The sequence below is a fragment of the Sorex fumeus genome, unplaced genomic scaffold (assembly GCF_029834395.1).
Source record: "Sorex fumeus unplaced genomic scaffold, SorFum_2.1 ptg000037l, whole genome shotgun sequence".
Lineage (NCBI taxonomy): Eukaryota > Metazoa > Chordata > Mammalia > Eulipotyphla > Soricidae > Sorex > Sorex fumeus.
Window position 1 is genome coordinate 66,405,617 of NW_026606094.1, and position 19,768 is coordinate 66,425,384.

General features: G+C 38.1%; 1 protein-coding gene across 3 annotated transcripts in view; it reads left to right on the forward strand.

Annotated features, from left to right (window-relative positions):
- PALS2 (protein associated with LIN7 2, MAGUK p55 family member) overlaps positions 1-19,768 on the forward strand; it is a 91,777-nt gene that overhangs the window by 37,908 nt on the left and 34,101 nt on the right. For all 3 annotated transcript variants that reach the window (XM_056118110.1, XM_056118112.1, XM_056118113.1), the window contains exons 2-4: positions 4,973-5,094; positions 12,539-12,691; positions 19,511-19,663. In XM_056118110.1, the coding sequence (XP_055974085.1) occupies positions 4,978-5,094; positions 12,539-12,691; positions 19,511-19,663 (423 nt within the window). In that variant the 5' untranslated portion in view covers positions 4,973-4,977. The remainder of the gene's footprint in view (positions 1-4,972; positions 5,095-12,538; positions 12,692-19,510; positions 19,664-19,768) is intronic.

A 19,768-nucleotide genomic window follows, 5' to 3' on the forward strand; every position in this document is an offset into this window, starting at 1 on the left:
AGAGCAGCCTTAGAGACTGGTCACTTATGCAGGTGTTGAGAAGTAGCTCGGTGGCCGAGACTGAGCCCCACTCTGGTCTGTCACCCAACTGCAGATCTTTCACGGTGTTCTTATCATTGTGCCTTATGTATGTATTTGCATATTTGAGGCATACTCTACTAGATTGAACTTTTCAAGGAAAGATAGCTTATTTCTTACATACATTGAACCTGGTCCCTCGATCCCCATCAATGTTTGTTAAATAAGTGCAAAGTTTACTTTTCCCCTCTGATTCAATATAACTAAAGTAGAATTTCAAGATACTAGTTTGAGAGCTAAGGCACTGATAGCATCTTGCTCTTTCATAGGCGGTTTTTGCTTGTTTTGTCTGGGGGGCCACAGCTGGCAATGCTCAGGGGACCACACAATGCTAACTAAGGCCTCTGTAGTCTAAAGCCACTGAGAATTTTTTGTTATGAAAATTATTTAATATTTAACTTTTTAAAAAATTTACCCTTTTTTATGATGGGAAGTTGTACTACCCCCCCGCCCCCAACAGACCACAGCACTGGCTTGAACCCAGAACTGTGCAATCTGGCTGGGTCTACAAGGAGCCACCGCAGGAAAGAAGGATTGATTTCAAACGTAAAACTTTTGATCCCAAGGGAAGCGTTTGACCTGTTTACTCTTCTGACTGGAAGAGAGACGTGTGTCCCCTGGCAGTGGTTGGGGAGAAAAGGAATTAGCAGTAGATCTTCAGCAGCTGACAGGAGTTGTTGCCGAAAGCTCATACATGTGCCCCTGGTGGCCTCCTAACAGCACAGGCACCCACCGTGGCTACAGCCCCGTCTCCCAACAGCCTGTCCCATAATCCTCCATCAGGGCCCCTCAGAAAGGAGTTCTAGTAGTTGCAGTATCTGTTGAGTAGCACGGCCACTCTCACCCACTGCAGGGAAGAGGGCGTGCAGCCTAAAGTGGGATCTCAAGGGTGAGGGTGGCATCCCGAGCTTTTGTCTCATACAGACAGCCAAGTCTCTGTGCATCATCTGCAAGGTGCTGGGTTCAGACGTGCCATCCCAGAGAGTGGACAATTGAGTTTCAATTTCCTCTATCAAGTGCCTGGGGGGTCAGGGAGGACACATGTACTGTGGGGACAGGAGTGCCCCCTCAGATTTCATTCCGAAGCCCTTGATTGAGCACTCCACAAATATAAGCCATACAAAGACCAAACTCCCATCAGCTGTGGCAAGCACAACGTGCACTTGTGGACAGCCAGTCCCTGCCAGACACCTGCTCCCCAAGGTACCTTGGCTTTTCTGCTGCTGTGCCTCTCAGCCTGCACGCCCCGATGGGGAGGGGCTCAGTCAGAACTGACTTAGTTGCTTTTTCAATAATCAGGATTTCTTTCATTTATTTTTTTTTCTTTTTGGGTCACACCCAGTGATGCTCAGGGATTACTCCTGGCTCTGCACTCAGGAATTACTCCTGGCGGTATTGGGGGACCATATGGGATGCCAGGAATTGAACCCAGGTCTGCCGTGTGCAAGGCAAACACCCTACCCCCAGTACTATTGCCCCAGCCCCAATAATTAGGATTTATTTTTCAAAACACGGGACATTGGCAGGTTCATTCCTTTTTAATTTAATAAAAGTAAAAAGTAAAGGCCCTCCCGTTGATCATCGATTTGCTCGAGCGGGCCCAGTAACGTCTCCATTGGAGACTTTGTTGTTACTGTGTTTGACATATCGAATATACGGGGAGCTTGCCAGGCTCTGCTGTGCGGGCGAAATACTCTCGGTAACTTGCCGGGCTCTCCGAGAGGGGCGGAGAAATCGAACTCGGGTCGGCCATGTTGGCTGCGTGCAAGGCAAACACCCTACCGCTAATCACAAATCAATACAAGCTTGTGAATACCTTCAAAATAAGGGTACATATCACAATCACCACCCCTTTTTTCCCCATTTCATTATCAATTTAAGAGCCAATGTGAAAATTTTAGCCCAGGTAGGATTTAAAAAGAGATCCTTCATGTTTGTGGGAGGATGGGGCAGGATGGCATGTGTTCTACTGAGCCACATCCCTGGCCCTAGAGGATACGTTTGGGTTTTTTTGTGTTTTTTTTTTTTAATTTTTCAGATCAAAGCCAAGAGTCCATTGACATGAGTAGATAAAGTTTGGCATGTAGACACAATGAGCATATCTACTCAGTATAAGAAAAGACATTTTTGCCTTTTGGTGCAATTTGGATGGAACTGAATAGGGTCCTGGTAAGTGAAATAAGAGGCAAAAAACCAATACTGCGTATGTGGTATATAGAGAAACAAAGCAAAGGGGTGGTAGAGTCTAATGAAAGCTACTTTTTGGACTTGTCATGCAGAACTGAGATCATGACAAGGTAATGTCTAAAATGGGTAGATCATAAAGTAGCAATATTAGTATCTTATCCAGAATATGGGCTCTAGAGATAGCACAGCGGGTAGGGCATTTTGCCTTGCACGTAGCCAACCCAGGTTCGATTCCTCCGCCCCTCTCAGAGAGTCCAGCAGGCTACTGAGAGTATCTCAACTGCATGGCAAAGCCTGGCAAGCTACCTGTGACATATTCAATATGCCAAAAACAGTAACAAGTCTCACAATGGAGACGTTACTGTTGCCTGCTTGAGCAAATTGATGAACAATGGGAGGACAGTGACAGTGACAGATCGAGAATATAAATATGATTTAAGAAGAAACCATTAACAAATGGCTACATTTCAGAATAAAGTAGGGGCATGGGCCACTGTCTTATAAATGCATATATCCTGTTGTCCCCATATCATTGGTTGGAAAGAATAACCATTTTAGAAATAATCTTTTCAGAAATCAGTGCTTGAATTATTTCTGGACTCTCAAGCTACAGGTACATTTGCATGTTGCATTTGCAGTTACAAGCAATCCTGGGCTTCTTGCTGAACATTCGCTTTTTAGTACATCTTAAAATTATGCGTCTTCAGCTTTCTTCCTTTTGAAGATGACTTGACTAGTCTGAATTCTTGGCATTTTCCATTCCATATTTTAAAGGGCACCTCAGATTTTGATAAGGATTACATAAAATCTTTAGATCAATTTGTGAAATAATACCTCTTAGAAGACTTCCAGACCGCCAGTATGAGATGTCTTTCCATTAATAAGTCCTCTTTCATTCGGTGTTTTGTTTTGTTACATAGTTTCATTGTATACATCCTTTATTTTTTGGTTACTTTTATTCCTGATTATTGGTCTTGATGCTCTTGTAAAAGGAGTGGTTTTCTTTTTAAATGCTTTAAAATTTTATTTTTCATTAAAAACAGTTGGGGAGGCTGACAGTACTCAGTAGTATTGTCAGTGCAGGCCAAACAGCTCAGTACTTGGTGAATACTGAGTCTCAGTACTGAATACTCAGTACTCAGGCATCCAGTGCTTGTCAGTCCCTGCAGAGCTGCTGGTGCTGGGGAAGAAGATGATTCCATGCAGTGCTGTGGGTCAAACTCAGGCTCTCTGAGTTTCTGGCATGAACTTTGACCCACATCTAGCACTCCAGGAATGGTTTCCTTAATTTCTTTCTAGATTGCTTATTGATGATAGCATATAGACATGAAGTTAATTTTGTTTATTGATCTTGTATTTTGCAACCTTGCTAATAATTCTGTTGTAATAATTTATTTTGTTAGTATCTTTTTAGGATGCAAGCTTATGCATACATGATTATGTCATTTTCAAAGCAATAGTTTTTGTATTCCTTTCCAACCTGGAGATTTGGTTTTGTTCTCCACACCCGCTCTTGACAAGTGACATTGCCTACAACCTCCAGTGTTGAATGGTGTTGAATCAAGTGCAAGAGTGTACCTTCTTATCTCGTTTCTGGTCTTATGAGAAAATATACTTTATTTTTAATCCATTAAAAATATTAGCTGTGGAATTCTTATAGATACCCTTTATCAGTTTGAGAATTTTCTATTCCTGGAAAAGTATGTTGGATTTTGTCAAATGCTTTTTCTGTGTCAAATAAGATGTTATGAGACTTTTTTTGGTTTTTATTTTAATAATACAATGCTAAAATGATTTTCATATGTTGATCAGCCACACTTGCATTTCTTGGGACAAGTTGCAGTTGTTCATTGTAGGTTTTTTGAGGGGGGGGCGGGGGATCACACCTGGCAATGTTCAGGGATACTTCTGATTCTTCACTCAAAAATTACTTCCTGGCTTTGCTTGAGGAACTATAAGGGATGCTGGGAATTGAACCTGGGTTGGCCTCATGCAAGGCAAACACCTTACCTACTGTACTATCGCTCTGCCCCCTGTTCATTGTGTTTTATTCTTTTCTAAAGTTTTCTGGGTTCAGCTTACTAAAATTCTATGTTAGTAAAAGAATTGCACGTGTGTGCTTTAAGTGATATTGTTTATTTTCCTTTTGATGTATTTTTTTCTGAATTTAGTATTAGAGTATTGAAATAGTTGGGAAGTAGTACCTCCTTTCCTCCTTTCTATTTTTTTTTTTTGGAAGAGTTTGTACAGTCCTGTCTTTAATTTTTCTTGATTATTTGATAGAATTCACCAGTGAAGCAATCTGGTTCTCTGTCTGAAGCTTTGGGGGAATTTTTAAAAAATGAGTATCTGCTTAATTCAGTAACTGCTTTTTCTGTGAGAATTAAAGTTTTGTATTACTTCATCAGTATAATGACTTAAAATCTGTGTTTATGTGTGTGTGGGGGGGAAGGAATAAATATAAAGTTGAAAGTATATCTAATATATCAACTAAGGCCTAAATTGTATGGGAAAATCAATCCTGCTAATTCATGGAAAGCCACTTAAAGCCTATAGTATTTAACAATCAAACTTTTAAAAATGTGGTCTTTCAAAGACAGCATTGTTTTTTATTTGCATTATTTTATGGCTGCATAGTTTTATAGTTAATCATAAAGACTTGGAATTTAAATTTTTCTGTGTGCTTTATTCTGTGCTTTTTTCTCAGCGGCAATGCAGCAAGTGTTGGATAATCTGACGGAGCTGCCCTCATCAACAGGAGCAGAAGAAATTGACTTGATTTTCCTCAAGGGAATTATGGAGAATCCTATTGTAAAGTCACTTGCTAAGGTACATTTCCCCCCCCACAAAATTACATTATTTTTTAAAATTTGAGAGACATCTTTTGAACTGGATTGATATTAGTAAATAATATTTGTTACATAGTAAAATCATATTTTTCACAAAAAAATGTCTATTCTTTCACATGCTGCTTTTATTTATTTATTTATTTATTTATTTTGGCTTTTTGGGTCACACCCAGCGATGAACAGGGGTTATTCCTGGCTTTACAGTCAGGAATTACTCTTGGCAGTGCTCAGGGTACCATACGTGATGCTGGGAATCGAACCCAAGTTGACCATGTGGAAGGTAAATGCCCTATCTGCTGTACTATCACTCCAGCTCCTTACATACTACTTTAAATATAGGATACAATGACTCTTAGTTTGGGCATAAAAAAGTTTTAGGATATCACAAATCACAGTAATATCCTAGCAGGGCCTGTGAGAAAGATACTGGTCATATCTCTGTATGGCATCGGGAAACTATTGATTTTCTTTTATGTTAGACTGTAAATGTTTGTCATTTGCAGTCTTGGTTTTTATACCTAGGAAATCTTTTCTCTCGCATTACTTAGCTGTTTTAAGTCTGTTTCCATAGTAAACTGTATAGCAGTCTTCTGAGCTCAGCCATAAATATAACTAACTTTCCAACCATTTTTACTTACGTTTTTTTTCACTTGCACTTTCACCATAATCTCATAAGCATCACTAGAGCATAACAGCCTCACTTCACAACCTCCTTGCTTTTCACTCTTTAGCATTCCCCCAAGTGGTCCCTGCTGCTGAGAACCTGTGCCGCATGTCTTCTCTGCCTTTGACTTCATGTGCCACATTGTCACTCACTTTATTTTACACTCTCCTGGAGTATTGATTTCATCCCCTCTGGTTATCACTTATTACCCACAGCCTATTATTTGTTTTCTTCCAAGAGTTCTGAAAAATCATACCTTTCCCTAAAAAATTTGAAAACTTTTCCATTCATAATGCAGTCATTTTATTCACAGACTTACAGGGTAGACTTTGGTCCCTGTGTCAGAACTACTCAATGGCAGATCAGCTGAAAATTTTATTTTAGCAATTCTTTATTGTAACCATTCCAAAGATGATTAGATATTCCTTTAATAAAATATGCTGGATACAACTTGCTTTCAGGTTCAAGCTTTTTATTATAAATATCAATCACTGTAGTGTATTGAGATTAATAGCTCCAGATTCTGTTGAAATAAGAATGGACTGTTGAAAGTTATATTAAAAAGCTTATCTGAGCAAATAATGTTACTTTGTAAATCGATCTTTGCCTTCCTTGATGTCAGCTTTGCTCGTCTGTTTCTATTGCCAATGTATCTGTTACATCCCATCTCCGTGGTTATTTAACTTAGAGCTTTGATCTCAAGGGTTAGAAGCTAGATAACAATATTTAATGGATATATAATAGACTTATAGCTTACAAAGATCTTAAAAATAATTTTATTGTTTTTTCTTTGCAACTGCTTTACTAATTGAAAACTAAGACTTTGAGTCAAAAATTTACTTACCTTGTGGAGTTCATGCCCACACCAATCAGCTAATCAGTGGCTGAATAAATAACAGTACTCCTACATTAAAAAAAAAATTACTTACCTAAAGTCACTTCACTTATAAGTGACAGAAATAAGGTGTCTTTAAATTCTGTGCTCTTTCTGTGGTGTGTGTGTGTGTGTGTGTGTGTGTGTGTGTGTGTGTGTGTGTGTGTGAAGAATCACTTAAGGAGCCAGAAAGCTAGTACAGCAGTTAAGGCACTTACTTTTGCATGTGGTCAATCTTGGTTCAATCCCCAAAATTTCATAGTTCCCCAAGGCTCACCAGGAGGGACCATTAGCACTACCAGTGTGGCCCAAACCTCTTTCCCTGCTAACCCTTACCCCCAAAGACTGTATTCACACATATAAACTGTCATTTGTCATTTAATAACATTTCAGTCAACAATGAGCAACATAAATAATGATGGTTCCAGTAGACTAAACCATCTAGGTATCTATGATTTTATATTCTGTGATTTGCACACAATGATGAAATGGCCTAATGAACATTTCTGAGAGTGCATCCCTGTCAGCAACACATGAATTTTTTTTATCAATGGACATTAGGTTATTGACTTTATTGTGATAATGCTAAATAGTTATAACACTGAGGCAAACATAGGAGTGCTATACTTTCAAAGTAATGTTCTGGTGTTCTTCAGACAAATACCCAGAAGTGGAATTGCTGGGTTATATTCTAGAGTTACATTCTATTTTCAATCTTGTAGGCACTTTTGTGCTACTTGCAATAGTGATTCTACCAATTTACCTCCTCACAGGATTTCCTTTCCCCCCATCTCTGCCACATTTTAGTTTCTTGTCTTTTTGATGAGGTATGAAATATGTAGGTATGAGGTGTGTAGACTTCATTATGGTCTTGATTTTTCAATTCCTGATGTCATGATGTTGAGCATCTTTCCATGTACCTCTTGGTCACTAGTAAGTCTTCTTTGGAAATAAAAAGCCTGTTCTGATCTTCTGCCACTTTTTAATGAGGCTGTATCAAATTAGTTGATTGTGTACAAGACATATGGTTTGCAAATATGTTCTTCCATGTAACCATTCAGTAGATGCCTCTTGATTTTGTTGATGGTTTCCTTTGCTTTACTGAAGCTCTTTTTTAGTTTTACATAATTACACTTTTTTAATTTCTGCATTTGTCGCCTTTGCTTTTGTAGTGAGATGCAAAGTACCATTACATTTAGACCAATATCAAAGAGTTTACTGCTTCTGTTGTTGTTTTTGAGGAATTTATACTTTCAGGTTTTTACAGCCAAGTCTTTATGTGGAATTGTGTTTTGTTTTGTGACAAATATTGCCAGCTACAATTAGGAACAAACTTTGGTGGCTGGATAGACTCTCTTCAGACATTAGATGCAGGAAGCATCCCTGAGATCCCTGAGAGAGAAGAAATTAATGAGATGAGCATTAAAAAATATCCAGGGCAAGTTTCTAGGCAGTATAACATAGGAAGAAGAAACTAGCAACTCAACAGTTAAAGAGTTTGGAATTCAGGGAAATGAACGTCACTGAAAAATACAGGTCAGACTTGTGGGGTGCAGCAAAGCAAAGCAATGTTTAGAGGAAGATGCATGAGGAAATAACTATGTACTAAGTAATGGTTTTAAAATATAGAAGACAGGGTCTGGAATGATAGCACAGCAGGTAGGGCATTTGCCTTGCATGTGGCCTGCAGTGGCCAACTTGGGTTCAATTCCCAGCACCCCATATGATCCCCTGAGCACTGCCAGGAGTAATTCCTGAGTGCAGAGCCAGGAGTAATCCCTGTGCATCATTGGGTATGACCCCCCCAAAAAAGCAAATAAATAAATAAATAAAATATAGAAGAGAACTAAAATTCAAAATAAGCAAGAGTAAATAATAACTATAAATAAACTTGAAAATGACAAAAATAGAGAAAATCCGTATAACTGAATATATTAATATTGTTGGTAAACCTATAGCTTAGTGTTGTTCCCCCCCTCCAATGGAAGCAATTTTGCTCCCTCCCCCTGGAGGTGCTGGAACAGTCAGGGGTGCTAGCAGCTTGGGGTACAACTGGGGGGACACTTTCTGTTGGATCGCTTAAGAAGGCAGATTTTCAGGAGGAAGGGGGCGGGACAGTGCTCACTTTTTATTTTTTCAAAAGGGAGATGTAAACCAGATAAGTTTAGAAACCTCTGCCTCTGGTTAGACATGAATTCACAATATCTAGAGTGACAAAGTGTCACTTCAAATCCAGTGGACCTTGCAAGGATAGTAAGTTATTTTGAGTGGCATTGCAGTGGTTGAAAGGAAAGAGAGAACAAAAAGGGAATGACCTGCCACAGAGGTGGGGTGGGGTGGAGGGAGATGGGGTGCGGGGGTGGGAGGGCTGCTGGGATCATTGGTGGTAGAGAATGGGCACTGTGGAGGGATGGGTACTCGATCATTGTATAACTGAAACACAAGCATGAAAGTTTGTTAGTCTACAACTGTACCTCATGGTGTTTCACTAATTAAAAAAAAATAAATAAAAAAGAAAGGTTTGAGAGCACAGGCTTCACATACAGGAACCCCGGGTTCATTCCCAGCACACATGGGACACTGAGCACTGCCAGGAGGGCCCCCGGCATAGCGCTGGAAATAGCTCTTAAGCAAGACAGGGTGGAGTCATCAAACAGCTCCACCCAAAATTATTAATAAGTTTATGGCAAATATGACACTGCAGATATAATTGAGCAGTTCCTTAAAAGAGATCTTTAGAGCTTATGTAGAAATACTTAATAGCCCAATAGTTTCAAAAATTAATATTTGCAGCTTAATGGTTTTCTACAAAGACTCTCCAGATCAGATGCTCCAAAAGTAAGTTCTATCCAAAATTTAAGGAAGAAATCCTATGTGAATTTTTTTTTTTCAGGAAAAAAAGAGTTCCTATCTTGGTTTATAAGGCTATTATTACCTTGACATTTAAACCAGCCCCTGATTGAGTCAGGGCCAACAGGGCCCCTAATGGGAGGGGACATAGAATGCCTTTCCCTCAGCACACAGCAAAACCCAGACAAAAGATTGAATGACATATCAAAGCCCTACATGGACCCCCATTTTAAAAAAAAGTTAAGTGGAAAATCCAGCAGTTTTCTCTGGCGTGGTGAGAACTTTGCCATGTAACCAGGAATAGCAGCTGGGATTTAACTCTAAGGGGAAGGCCCCACTGCAGAAGAAAGCAGAGCAGAGACCACCCACAGGCTCACCAGGATTCCTGATCAGCTGAGGGTGCTCAACTTTGCTCTGGGGGAAGGGAGTGCTAACTCTAAACCAGCACCCTGACGCCTAATTCCCCTCTGAGAAAACCTAGTGAGGAGGCAAGAACTAAGCTTGGCAAGATATTCTGTGACCTGCAGTGAGCTGCCTATCAGGGGGATGCTTCAAAGCTTGCAAAGGGAAGGGATCTCTTGATTCTTCCTTGGACAAGGAACAGCCTAAGGACACATTCCACCTTTCTGAGCTAAGGGTTAAGCAACTGGGAGCTGAATGATTTTCCCTTGCCCAGGGCTACACAAAACTGGCTCCTCCCCATACTCTTCAGGGTTAGCAGATTACTTGAATGAATGCCCAGAGTCAGAAAGCACTTTCAGAGTCCACAGAAGACAGGGCAGCCCTCACAGTCCAGGGAAGACAGGGCAGCCTTCTCAACCTTGCTGTGCTCCGGTCCAGTCTGGTGCATCCCAGACGTGTCAGAGTGGGTGCCATGGTCTCACCAAACCTCTGCTGTCAGGTCACAGGACTTTTCCCAGGTCTGCTCATCCCTGGAAATAATAGTTGCTGTCAGAACCAGGCAGATCATAACACCTGACAGGTGTTGCCTGCTTGGTGCTACCGTTGCAGTTGTACACTCATGATCAGAGTTCCCATTTGCTGCCCAGGCCCAAGGGGTATCAACCCCAGAGCCCCTGTTAAATACCAGCAACTAAGAATGCCAGGATACCACACAGGCCTGGCAGTTCCTGGTGCCACAGCAGCTGCAGGAAGTGTGGCATGGCACCTTCACAGCAGTGGTCCAGAGTGACACAAACTCAGAGCTGCTGTCTCTGCTTGAAATGAGCAAGCATGAGGCATAAATGGCTGCCTAGACAGCAACTTCAGACCTTCACCCCTAGCTTCTACCAGGCAGTGATGAAAGAAAGGAAAGAATTCACCTGCTTTGATGGGCGACGACAAAAGTCTAGGAAGAACCCCAGCACAAAAGGGTTTTTTAATTCTCTGTTGAATAGTACAAAGCAGCAGAGGGGGAGGATTCACTGAATTGTGGGAGTCAATGGAACAGAGTTCAGACTCAGAGTGAGTAGGAGAAAGCTTCACTCAGAACTAAAGAGCACAGCAGAAAGGAGCTGAGCAGCACAGTGACGGAAACTGAGAAAGGAATCAGGGTGCTCTAGGGTAGTGGAGGAGGAGCCGACATAAGAGGAAAATAAGAGACATATGGGACAACATCAAAAAAGAACAACATTGACATGGTAGAGTGGGTAGCGTGTTTGTATTGTGCACGGCTGACCTGGGTTCATTCCTCAGCATCCGTATGATCCCACAAGCCCCATCAGGAGTGATCCCTGAACACAGGCAGGAGCACCACAGTGTGAACAAAAAACAAACAAAAACTTAAAAGAAGTAAAATAGAAAATATCTCTATTTTCTGGGTCCTATTTCTACTTTAGGTCAGATTCTTATTTGTGACTGTGGATTTGTGAAATATTTAGAGAGCAACTACTACGTTGGATCTAAGAAGATAGAAAAAAAATGAGTTATTTTGATCCTTGATTGGGGGAATATTACTTTTCTTATCATCATCCTGTTATTACTTTCATCACTAGATTCTTAGCCTTGATTAAACTGAACTAGATAAAGTTCCATAAATTCTAAAAGAATCTTCTCTTCCTCTGCAGTTTGTTTTTCTAAGTTGTAGTAGTAAGAAGGATTCCCAGAATTAGACATTCAAGGGTAGGTCACATTTGTATCTACTCAAAGTATTCTGTAAAGCCAGTCATGGCATATCCTTTAAACCACTTGTTACAGGTAAAATATGTTCTATTAATTTATGTTAGCTTTAAAAAAGAAACAATACATTTCATCTGTTTCTCTGGTTAATTTTGAGTGTTTTCTTTATTTTTTTTTATTAGCTAAATTCAAGTTGGCACTTGCCTCTTGAAAGTAACTTGTAACTTTAAAGTGAATAGAAGTGCCAACTTCTTTGACAGTAATTTGATAATATAGAACTGCATTTTCTTTCTTCAAAAATACCAATACTTATTTTTATTGAACTCGCCTATATTTTGAGTTCTGAAAAGTCCCAAAGTTTTTTGTTATTTTTAAATGGGAATTCATATGATGACTGTATTCTTATTTTTATTATGCATGGCAATTTTTTCTTTCAGTTTTCTGGAAATTAGATCACAGCTTTCTATAAATTTAAGGTGTACAACATGAAGCGTTCATTTACTTAGAGTATAAAGTTATTTTAATATGCTTAATCACTTATTTTAATAAAGTATACACACACACACACACACACACAAAACCATCTCCTACTATTAGAACCCTAGAAAGTCACTTAGGAAACCCTTTTGGATAGTGATTAGAATGTTTTTTAAATTGTTATCTGTCTATTTAGATTTTTCATGGTTTATTTATAAAGATGAGTTTTCCTTGACTTTTAGGATAGTAACAAATTTATTACACTGCCTGAAACATATACTACAATCTCTCTATGTATTTCCTAATTTAAAAATTTTCCTAATTAAAGTAATTAAATTTTGTTTCAGTAAATCAAACTTTAAATTTTCCTTATAAAAAATAACAAATTATGAAATCCAATCAGATATAAAACAGTGTTACTAACATACAATTATCTTTTAGGCTCATGAGAGGCTAGAAGATTCAAAACTAGAAGCTGTCAGTGACAATAACTTGGAATTAGTTAATGAAATTCTTGAAGATATCACTCCTCTAATGAATGTGGATGAAAATGTGGCAGAACTGGTTGGCATACTCAAGGAGCCTCACTTTCAGGTATATTTTTCTTGTCACTCTTTTCCTCAAGCCACTTTTCCTCAAGCCCCAAAGTGTTTTTAGTGGTTCAGTTTCTATTTAAGGAGTTATTTAAAATTAGTTAGTAATCTCATAAATATGCAAGTTTCAACCTATGTGTTTTAATACCATGATATGCTAAGATAAATAAATTATACATACTACTTAAATATATACTGTATCACAGAAATGCATCTGAATGGACTTTGATAATGAAAAATAAGTATTCCAATTAACCCCAGACCACCTGCTTCACCGTACTAATGCATTTTTCTTCACTACTACTACTGTTCCCTGCCTTTCTAATGACAGTAATAGACATTTTTGGTATCACTACCAAGACTGGGGTGCAGCTGATGATCTTAGAACAAGAGGTATTATAAAGATAGAAACTTTTATATATCCTATTCTTATATTTACCAAAAAGAAATACCAGTCTGTGATGTGTGTCAATGAAAAGTTAATAGTTAAACAAAGAAAAATCAATTTTGTAAGGTGAAAGGTTTTTAATGGGAAAGGGTATTTGGGAGACTGTACAAGAAAAATAGAGTAATTCCAGGGACTAGGCACCCCAGAAATACATTTCCATATGCATGGCCACTTGATTTATGACAGACAGATTTTCATTTTAATGGAGAGTAAATTGATCAATATATTATTCTGGGATAGAAGAATTAAAGTTTACCTGCTTTCTCCTTTAAATCATAATATTAAAGATTAAATGACAAAGGGGGGTATATTGGAGATATTGGTGGTGGAGAATGTGTACTGGTGGAGGGATGGGTGTTTGATCATTGTGAGATTGTAACCCAAACATGAAAGCTTGTAACTATCTCACAGTGTTTCAATAAAATTAAAAAAAAAAATTAAATGAAAGCACCCCTTTGATTTTTTTTTAATTAAAGTAACATCTGTTTTAAACCAATTCTCTAGGTTTCATGTGTATTAAAAACCAAGTGTTCTAGGTTTCACATTTACAGCATTACTACTTGATGACTGAATATTATGCTACATTATGATTGTTACCCAAAAAAACCTTCTTTCCATTCACTACCATATTTGATGGTATTTGTCTTTCTTCACATGAATTATTCTATAAGATAAAATACCCTCTAGGTTCATCTAAGTTCATCTAATTTATCACATTTGGCAAAATTTCTTCACTCTTTTATAATTGGGTCATAGCCTATTATTTTTACATACCACATTGTCTTTATTTATTTAACCTTTCGTGGCACTTGGATTGTGTCCATATGTTGGCTATTGAAAATAATGTGATAGTGAACACTGGGGTGCATGAGTCTCTTTGAATTAATGTTTTCCTATTACTTGGATCTATACCCAGAATGGGATTGTGTATTTCCTAATATTGGAAAAGGAACAATCAGTAGTCAAATAGGAATAAGCAGATGATTCATTTCAGTTCTTAATTTTGGATGGCATAACCACCCAGATTTTCATAGTGACTCTTCATTTATATTCTGCTGACAGTGCACTAGATTTCCCTCATTTTTGAATATACAATGGTAGAAACAGAAATCTCTTCAGTAAATGGTGCCAGGGAAACTGGGGAACCACATGCAAAAAAATGAAGCCAGACCACTTCTTTAGACCGTACAAACATAAAAATCAATTCAAAATGTTTTAAAGACAAGAAACCAGAAAGATAAGTAGAGGAAAATTATAGACCATAAACTCACTGACTTTGACTTCCAGTTATTTGAGAATTTTAATCTACCGGTAAGGCAGAAAAAAAAAACCCCCAAATATTAGAAAATGGGGATATATCTGCTAATAAACTTATGCAAGGTAAAAAAAAATCTTCATAGAAATAAAAAGGTAATTTACAATATGGGAGAATTAATATACAACTGACAAATCCAACAAAGCAAATACAAAGTGTTATGAAGCATTCATACAATTCAACAATGACAACAGGAATAACAACAACAACAATCTTGCTCTATAAATGGGCAGATGGGGCCAAAGACAAAGGATGGCGGGTCAGGCACTTGTCAAGCATCTGGCTGACTCGGGTTTGATCCCACACACCATATATGGATTCCCAAGTACTGCCTGATTGGCCCCAAAATAAAACCAACACACAGAAATGGGCAGAGAATCTTAAGAGACACTTCTTCAGAAAAGATACACAGGTGCATGGAATTAGCACTTACCATTCAGAAAATGCAAATCATAAGCACCATGCGATGTCATCTCATACCTGTGAAAATAGTCCCTTTGCTTTTTCTCAGAAACTTTGCCACTTGTCAGCAGTTTTACTACAAGATCTGAAATTTCTTAGTGAGAGAAAGGTTTCTCCATAAATCAGTATCTTAGATACAAGAAAAGGTCATGTCACAATCACCTCGTGTACTGAGGCACCAGTTGGCTGAGACCTTATGAGGCATACTAAGATACTCGGTCTTAATCCTGAGGGCTGTAGGCCGCCATAGGCAGACATGAGGTGAGATGTTAATACTAGGAGACATCTGACTACACGGCAAGAAAGTTAATGAAAAGGTAAGAACTTCTGAAGGCAGTCCAGAAGGGAGGCAATGTGAAAGCACTCAAGTTTCAACCATAAAATCATGAGGACTTGGTGGTTGGTCATCTATGACAGCTGTAGAAGAGAGATGTGGAAAATAGGTAAGGACAGAATTTCTGACAAACCACTGATGAATCCGCTGCTGTAGGGAAACTCTTGGTGAAACTCTTCTGCTTATGGTTATGTTAATGTTAAGGTAACTGACCGTGTTAAGTTTGTGATACTTCTGAAGCATCTGGGCAGAGTTTCAGATATCTATATAATTTTAATAATACATAAAATTATGGGCTGGAGAGATAATTCTGGCGGTGGGGCATTTATTTGCCTTGCGTACAACTGACTCCTGTTGTATACCTGCACTGTCTGGTCCTCCCAACACCACCAAAGGTTAATGTCTGAGAGCAGAGCCAGGAGTACACCTGAGCACAGCCAGGTGTGTCCAACCCCCTTCCCCATAATGTATATAATTAATAAGTAGAGATGATCTAATATGTATTTATGTAAACTTTCTAAGAAAATACTGGCAAGCAAAAATATTAAAATTAAATATCACATTCTTCCTCTCCAGGTCATTACTATAGTATCTTAGTGCACATTCCTCCATATGTTTATAATTATTTTCATTTATTTTTCACAGTGCTAGGGCTTGAATTCAGGGCCTAAAGCATGCAAGGTTTTACCACTGAACCACCTTCTGAACAATTTATTTATTTGTTTTTGGGCTACACCCAGCAGTACTCAGGGCTTACTCCAGCGATCACTCCTGACGGTGCTTGGGGGACTATCTGGGGTGCTGGGGATCAAACGGGTTGGCCACGGGTAAGACAAACACCCTACCTGCTGTACTGTCATTCTGGCCCCTATTTTTTTTTTTTTTACTAATTGAGATAATAAAAGTAATTGCAGGCTTGTTTTTCAAGCCTGTGTTCTCTCGAACATGCTTACTATCTCTCCCCTCACATCCTCCTAAGTAAATTTCAATAAAAGCTACCTTGCTTGACCAGAAAAAAGAAAAGTGACTGCAATTACTTTTGTAATTAGTAAAAATTGGGATAATTAGCAAGCTGGCTTATGACTTACTTTTTTTTTAATACATCGATTTCTACTTTTCTGTTGAAGTGGATCTCGATCTCATGTAGTATACATCAAATGCTTTCCTTTCATGTCAAAATATTCTATATAACTGGTTTATGCACATGAGTTTCTATCCAAGGTTTGTATGTTGCACCTGGCTGGATCTTTCCTCCTTGCTTATGTGATAGTAACTTACTGAACTGTGTTGTCCTCATCTGTTTTCTTACACCGAGTCCTATTATCTGGATTCAACTAGTTGCTTCTAACTCTGTGTTCTTTCAATTTCTTGTAAACAAAAAAGTAATGCTTCAAGTTAATTCTTCAGAAATAGGATACCTCGTAAACGCAGTGGTGCCGTACTACACTGCATCCGAGTATGCATTACATGAACTGGTCCACCACTGTTCCCTTGACTTCTGTCCTTTGGAATCCTCCCTCTTAGGAAGCAATCTCCGGTGATTTTATTCTGACATTTTATAAATGCTGTTCACTTCCTGATAAAGACAAATAACCCCTGCCTGAACCAATTTTATCAGCAATTACATAGTAACATTTTTCAAATTCTTTCATTCTGCATTTAATAGCTGGTATTCTTATATAGAATGTTGCTTTTATCAACTGGGATTTTTTTAGTTGCTTTATAATTTAGTTGCTTTCTGGAAGTCAGGAAAATACTTGATCCATTACCAATTTTCAAAGTAAAGACTTGTTTAAAATAGCAGTCTCAGGCTGGGGAAATAGTGCTGTATTCAGGACCTGAATTAGAATCCCAGCACTACATGACAATCCCCTGTATCTCCTCCAGGGGTGACTCTAGAGACCCTTGCCTTCATTGGGGTAGGACAGTGGCACCTAATACCATAGATCTCAAGCAGCTCCACTTCCTTGCACCATAACTGTACCCTGCCAGACCCAGGTACTGTGTCAGATATCACCAGATAATCCTCTCAGAAGCCCCCCAGTACTGTTGGGCGAGCTCTACCCTTTCCCAAAATAGCAATCTCAAATGGTAACAATTTTTTTTTCATTCTTCCTCTGTTCTTAAATAGTATTGTGTGCTTAGGGATTTTTCTTTTCTTTTTTTTTTAAGGGTAAAGCCATGTAACCTTTTATTTATTTATACTTTTATTGAATCAATGAGATACACACTTACAACGTTGTTCAGATACTTTGTGTAGAAACGTAATTTGACATTTAAAATTTTAGAATTTCTGGTGCAAATGTGGCCACGTGACATTTTGTATGTTGGTAATCTCTTATACAAGGGATGACTGGCGCCAGGATGACATAAAACAATCTCCACACACTTTCCTCTAAGGAAACTTTTTTGATCATTTTAAGTGAATTATTCATAACAAGCAATACAAAATAAATTACGTAGGTCCAGCTTTGGGGTAGGTTTTGGGGGTGGCGTGAAAACATTTAAAACATGGTCGTGGGTAGGTGTAATGGTGATGGGGTTGTTATTTGGAGATTAAATGTAACAAATTATTGTGAACAACTTTTAAAAATAAAATCAAAAATTTTAAAATGAAATGTAATTTGATAATAATTTGGGAACAAAACTTAGGATCATTGCCAATTATATTTGTATGATAATAGGAATTAATATTGGATGTGGATGATGGTGATAACATTGAGGAAATTAAATCCAGTGCTTACATTGTATTATGCTTGGAAGCATAGATTTTGTTGTTAAAGTTTCAATGTAATATGATTTAACTCACATTTAGAAATTTAATAATGTATACTTGGGACAGCCACATACATGAGTGAAACTTGATCACTATTTAACACCATACATCAGGCACCAAACTAACACTAAATGGATTAAAGGCTTCCATATAACTCCAAACAACTAAATACAAAGAAGTAAATGTAGGTCTTACATTCCAGAACAAGAATGGAGTTTATTTGTAGGCTAGATTCAAATGGCAAGGAAATGAAAGCAGTAAGCAAATAGGACTACATGAAATTTAAAAAGCTTCTACAATAGCAAAAGAAAAAACAAAACAAAAAAACCCAAAAACTAAAAATACCTACCAAAATACCAAAAAGGCAACCCAGTGATTAGAAAAATTCATTTGCACATCCATACATCTGACAAGGAGGTTGATACCCAGAACATAGAGCATACAGATATAGATGTAGTCTTATACACACACACACACACACATACACACATAAAAGAATCCTAACATAACTCAACAACAAAGAAACAAGCAACCCAATTAAATAAAAGATAGGCAAGGCCCTGAATACAGTTCTCCAGTGAAGATACAGAAGTGGTCCACAGCCACATGACAAGATGCTCAGTATCACTTATTATTAAAAAATGCAATCAATCCACTATGATGCATCACCTCACACCTGAGAATGGTTTACATGAAAAAGATTGGAAATGCTGAGCACCACTGGATGTGACACAAAAACAAAAAAAGATTGAAAACAAATGTTGGTGAAGGATGTGGAGACAAAGGAACCCTGTGTACACTATTGATGGGACTATAAACTTGTGCAGCCTCTCTGGAAAATGATATAGTGATTTCATAAAATAAAAGTGGAAATACCATGCGACCCTGCAATACCTTTCCTAGACATTTATCCAAAGATGTGAAAGTGTCCATTAAATATTTGCATCCCTATATTTATAAAAGCTCTATTATTCACAACAAAAGCAAAATAGCAACTTAAATGGCCATAGACTAATGATTGGATAAAAAGCTGTCATCCATAGACTCACTGGAACACTACTATGCCACATAAAAGATAAAATCATGCATTTTGTGGCTAAATATAACTTGAGCTAATTTTGCCTAGTGAAATAAGGGAGTGAAAGACAGTTGATATGCTCATAGAATATAAATAAAGCAAATAGCAGAATACAAAACCAATTCATAGAAAAGCCATTACGACCCCGGGGGAATGGAGAGAGGTGAAATGAATGTGTAGAGGGGTCTTTATGGTGAAAGAGTAGTGCTGAAACTTTGGTGGTTTGGCTGACAAACATATAAAGATTTAAGCGCTGCCCTTAGCAGTTCTCTAATGTTGGAATCTAATTGATAAAAGAAAAATGTATGCATTAGAAATTCTTAATGTTCAGCTGCCATAATGGATGATTAGTTTTCATAATATTCTATCAGCAATTAATAACAGCAGACTATTTTGAATCTTTATAGTCGCTCCTGGAAGCCCATGACATTGTGGCATCAAAGTGTTATGATTCACCTCCCTCAAGTCCAGAAATAAATAATGCTTCTATCAATAATCAGTTATTACCTGTAGATGCTATTCGTATTCTTGGTATTCACAAAAGAGCTGGAGAACCATTGGTGAGTAGATAAATAAATGTGTACTGAAAACTGACATACTTAGGACCTAGTCTCTAGTCTGTCATATTTTTCTTTAATAGTTTGTATCATTAATGTTTGTTTCCA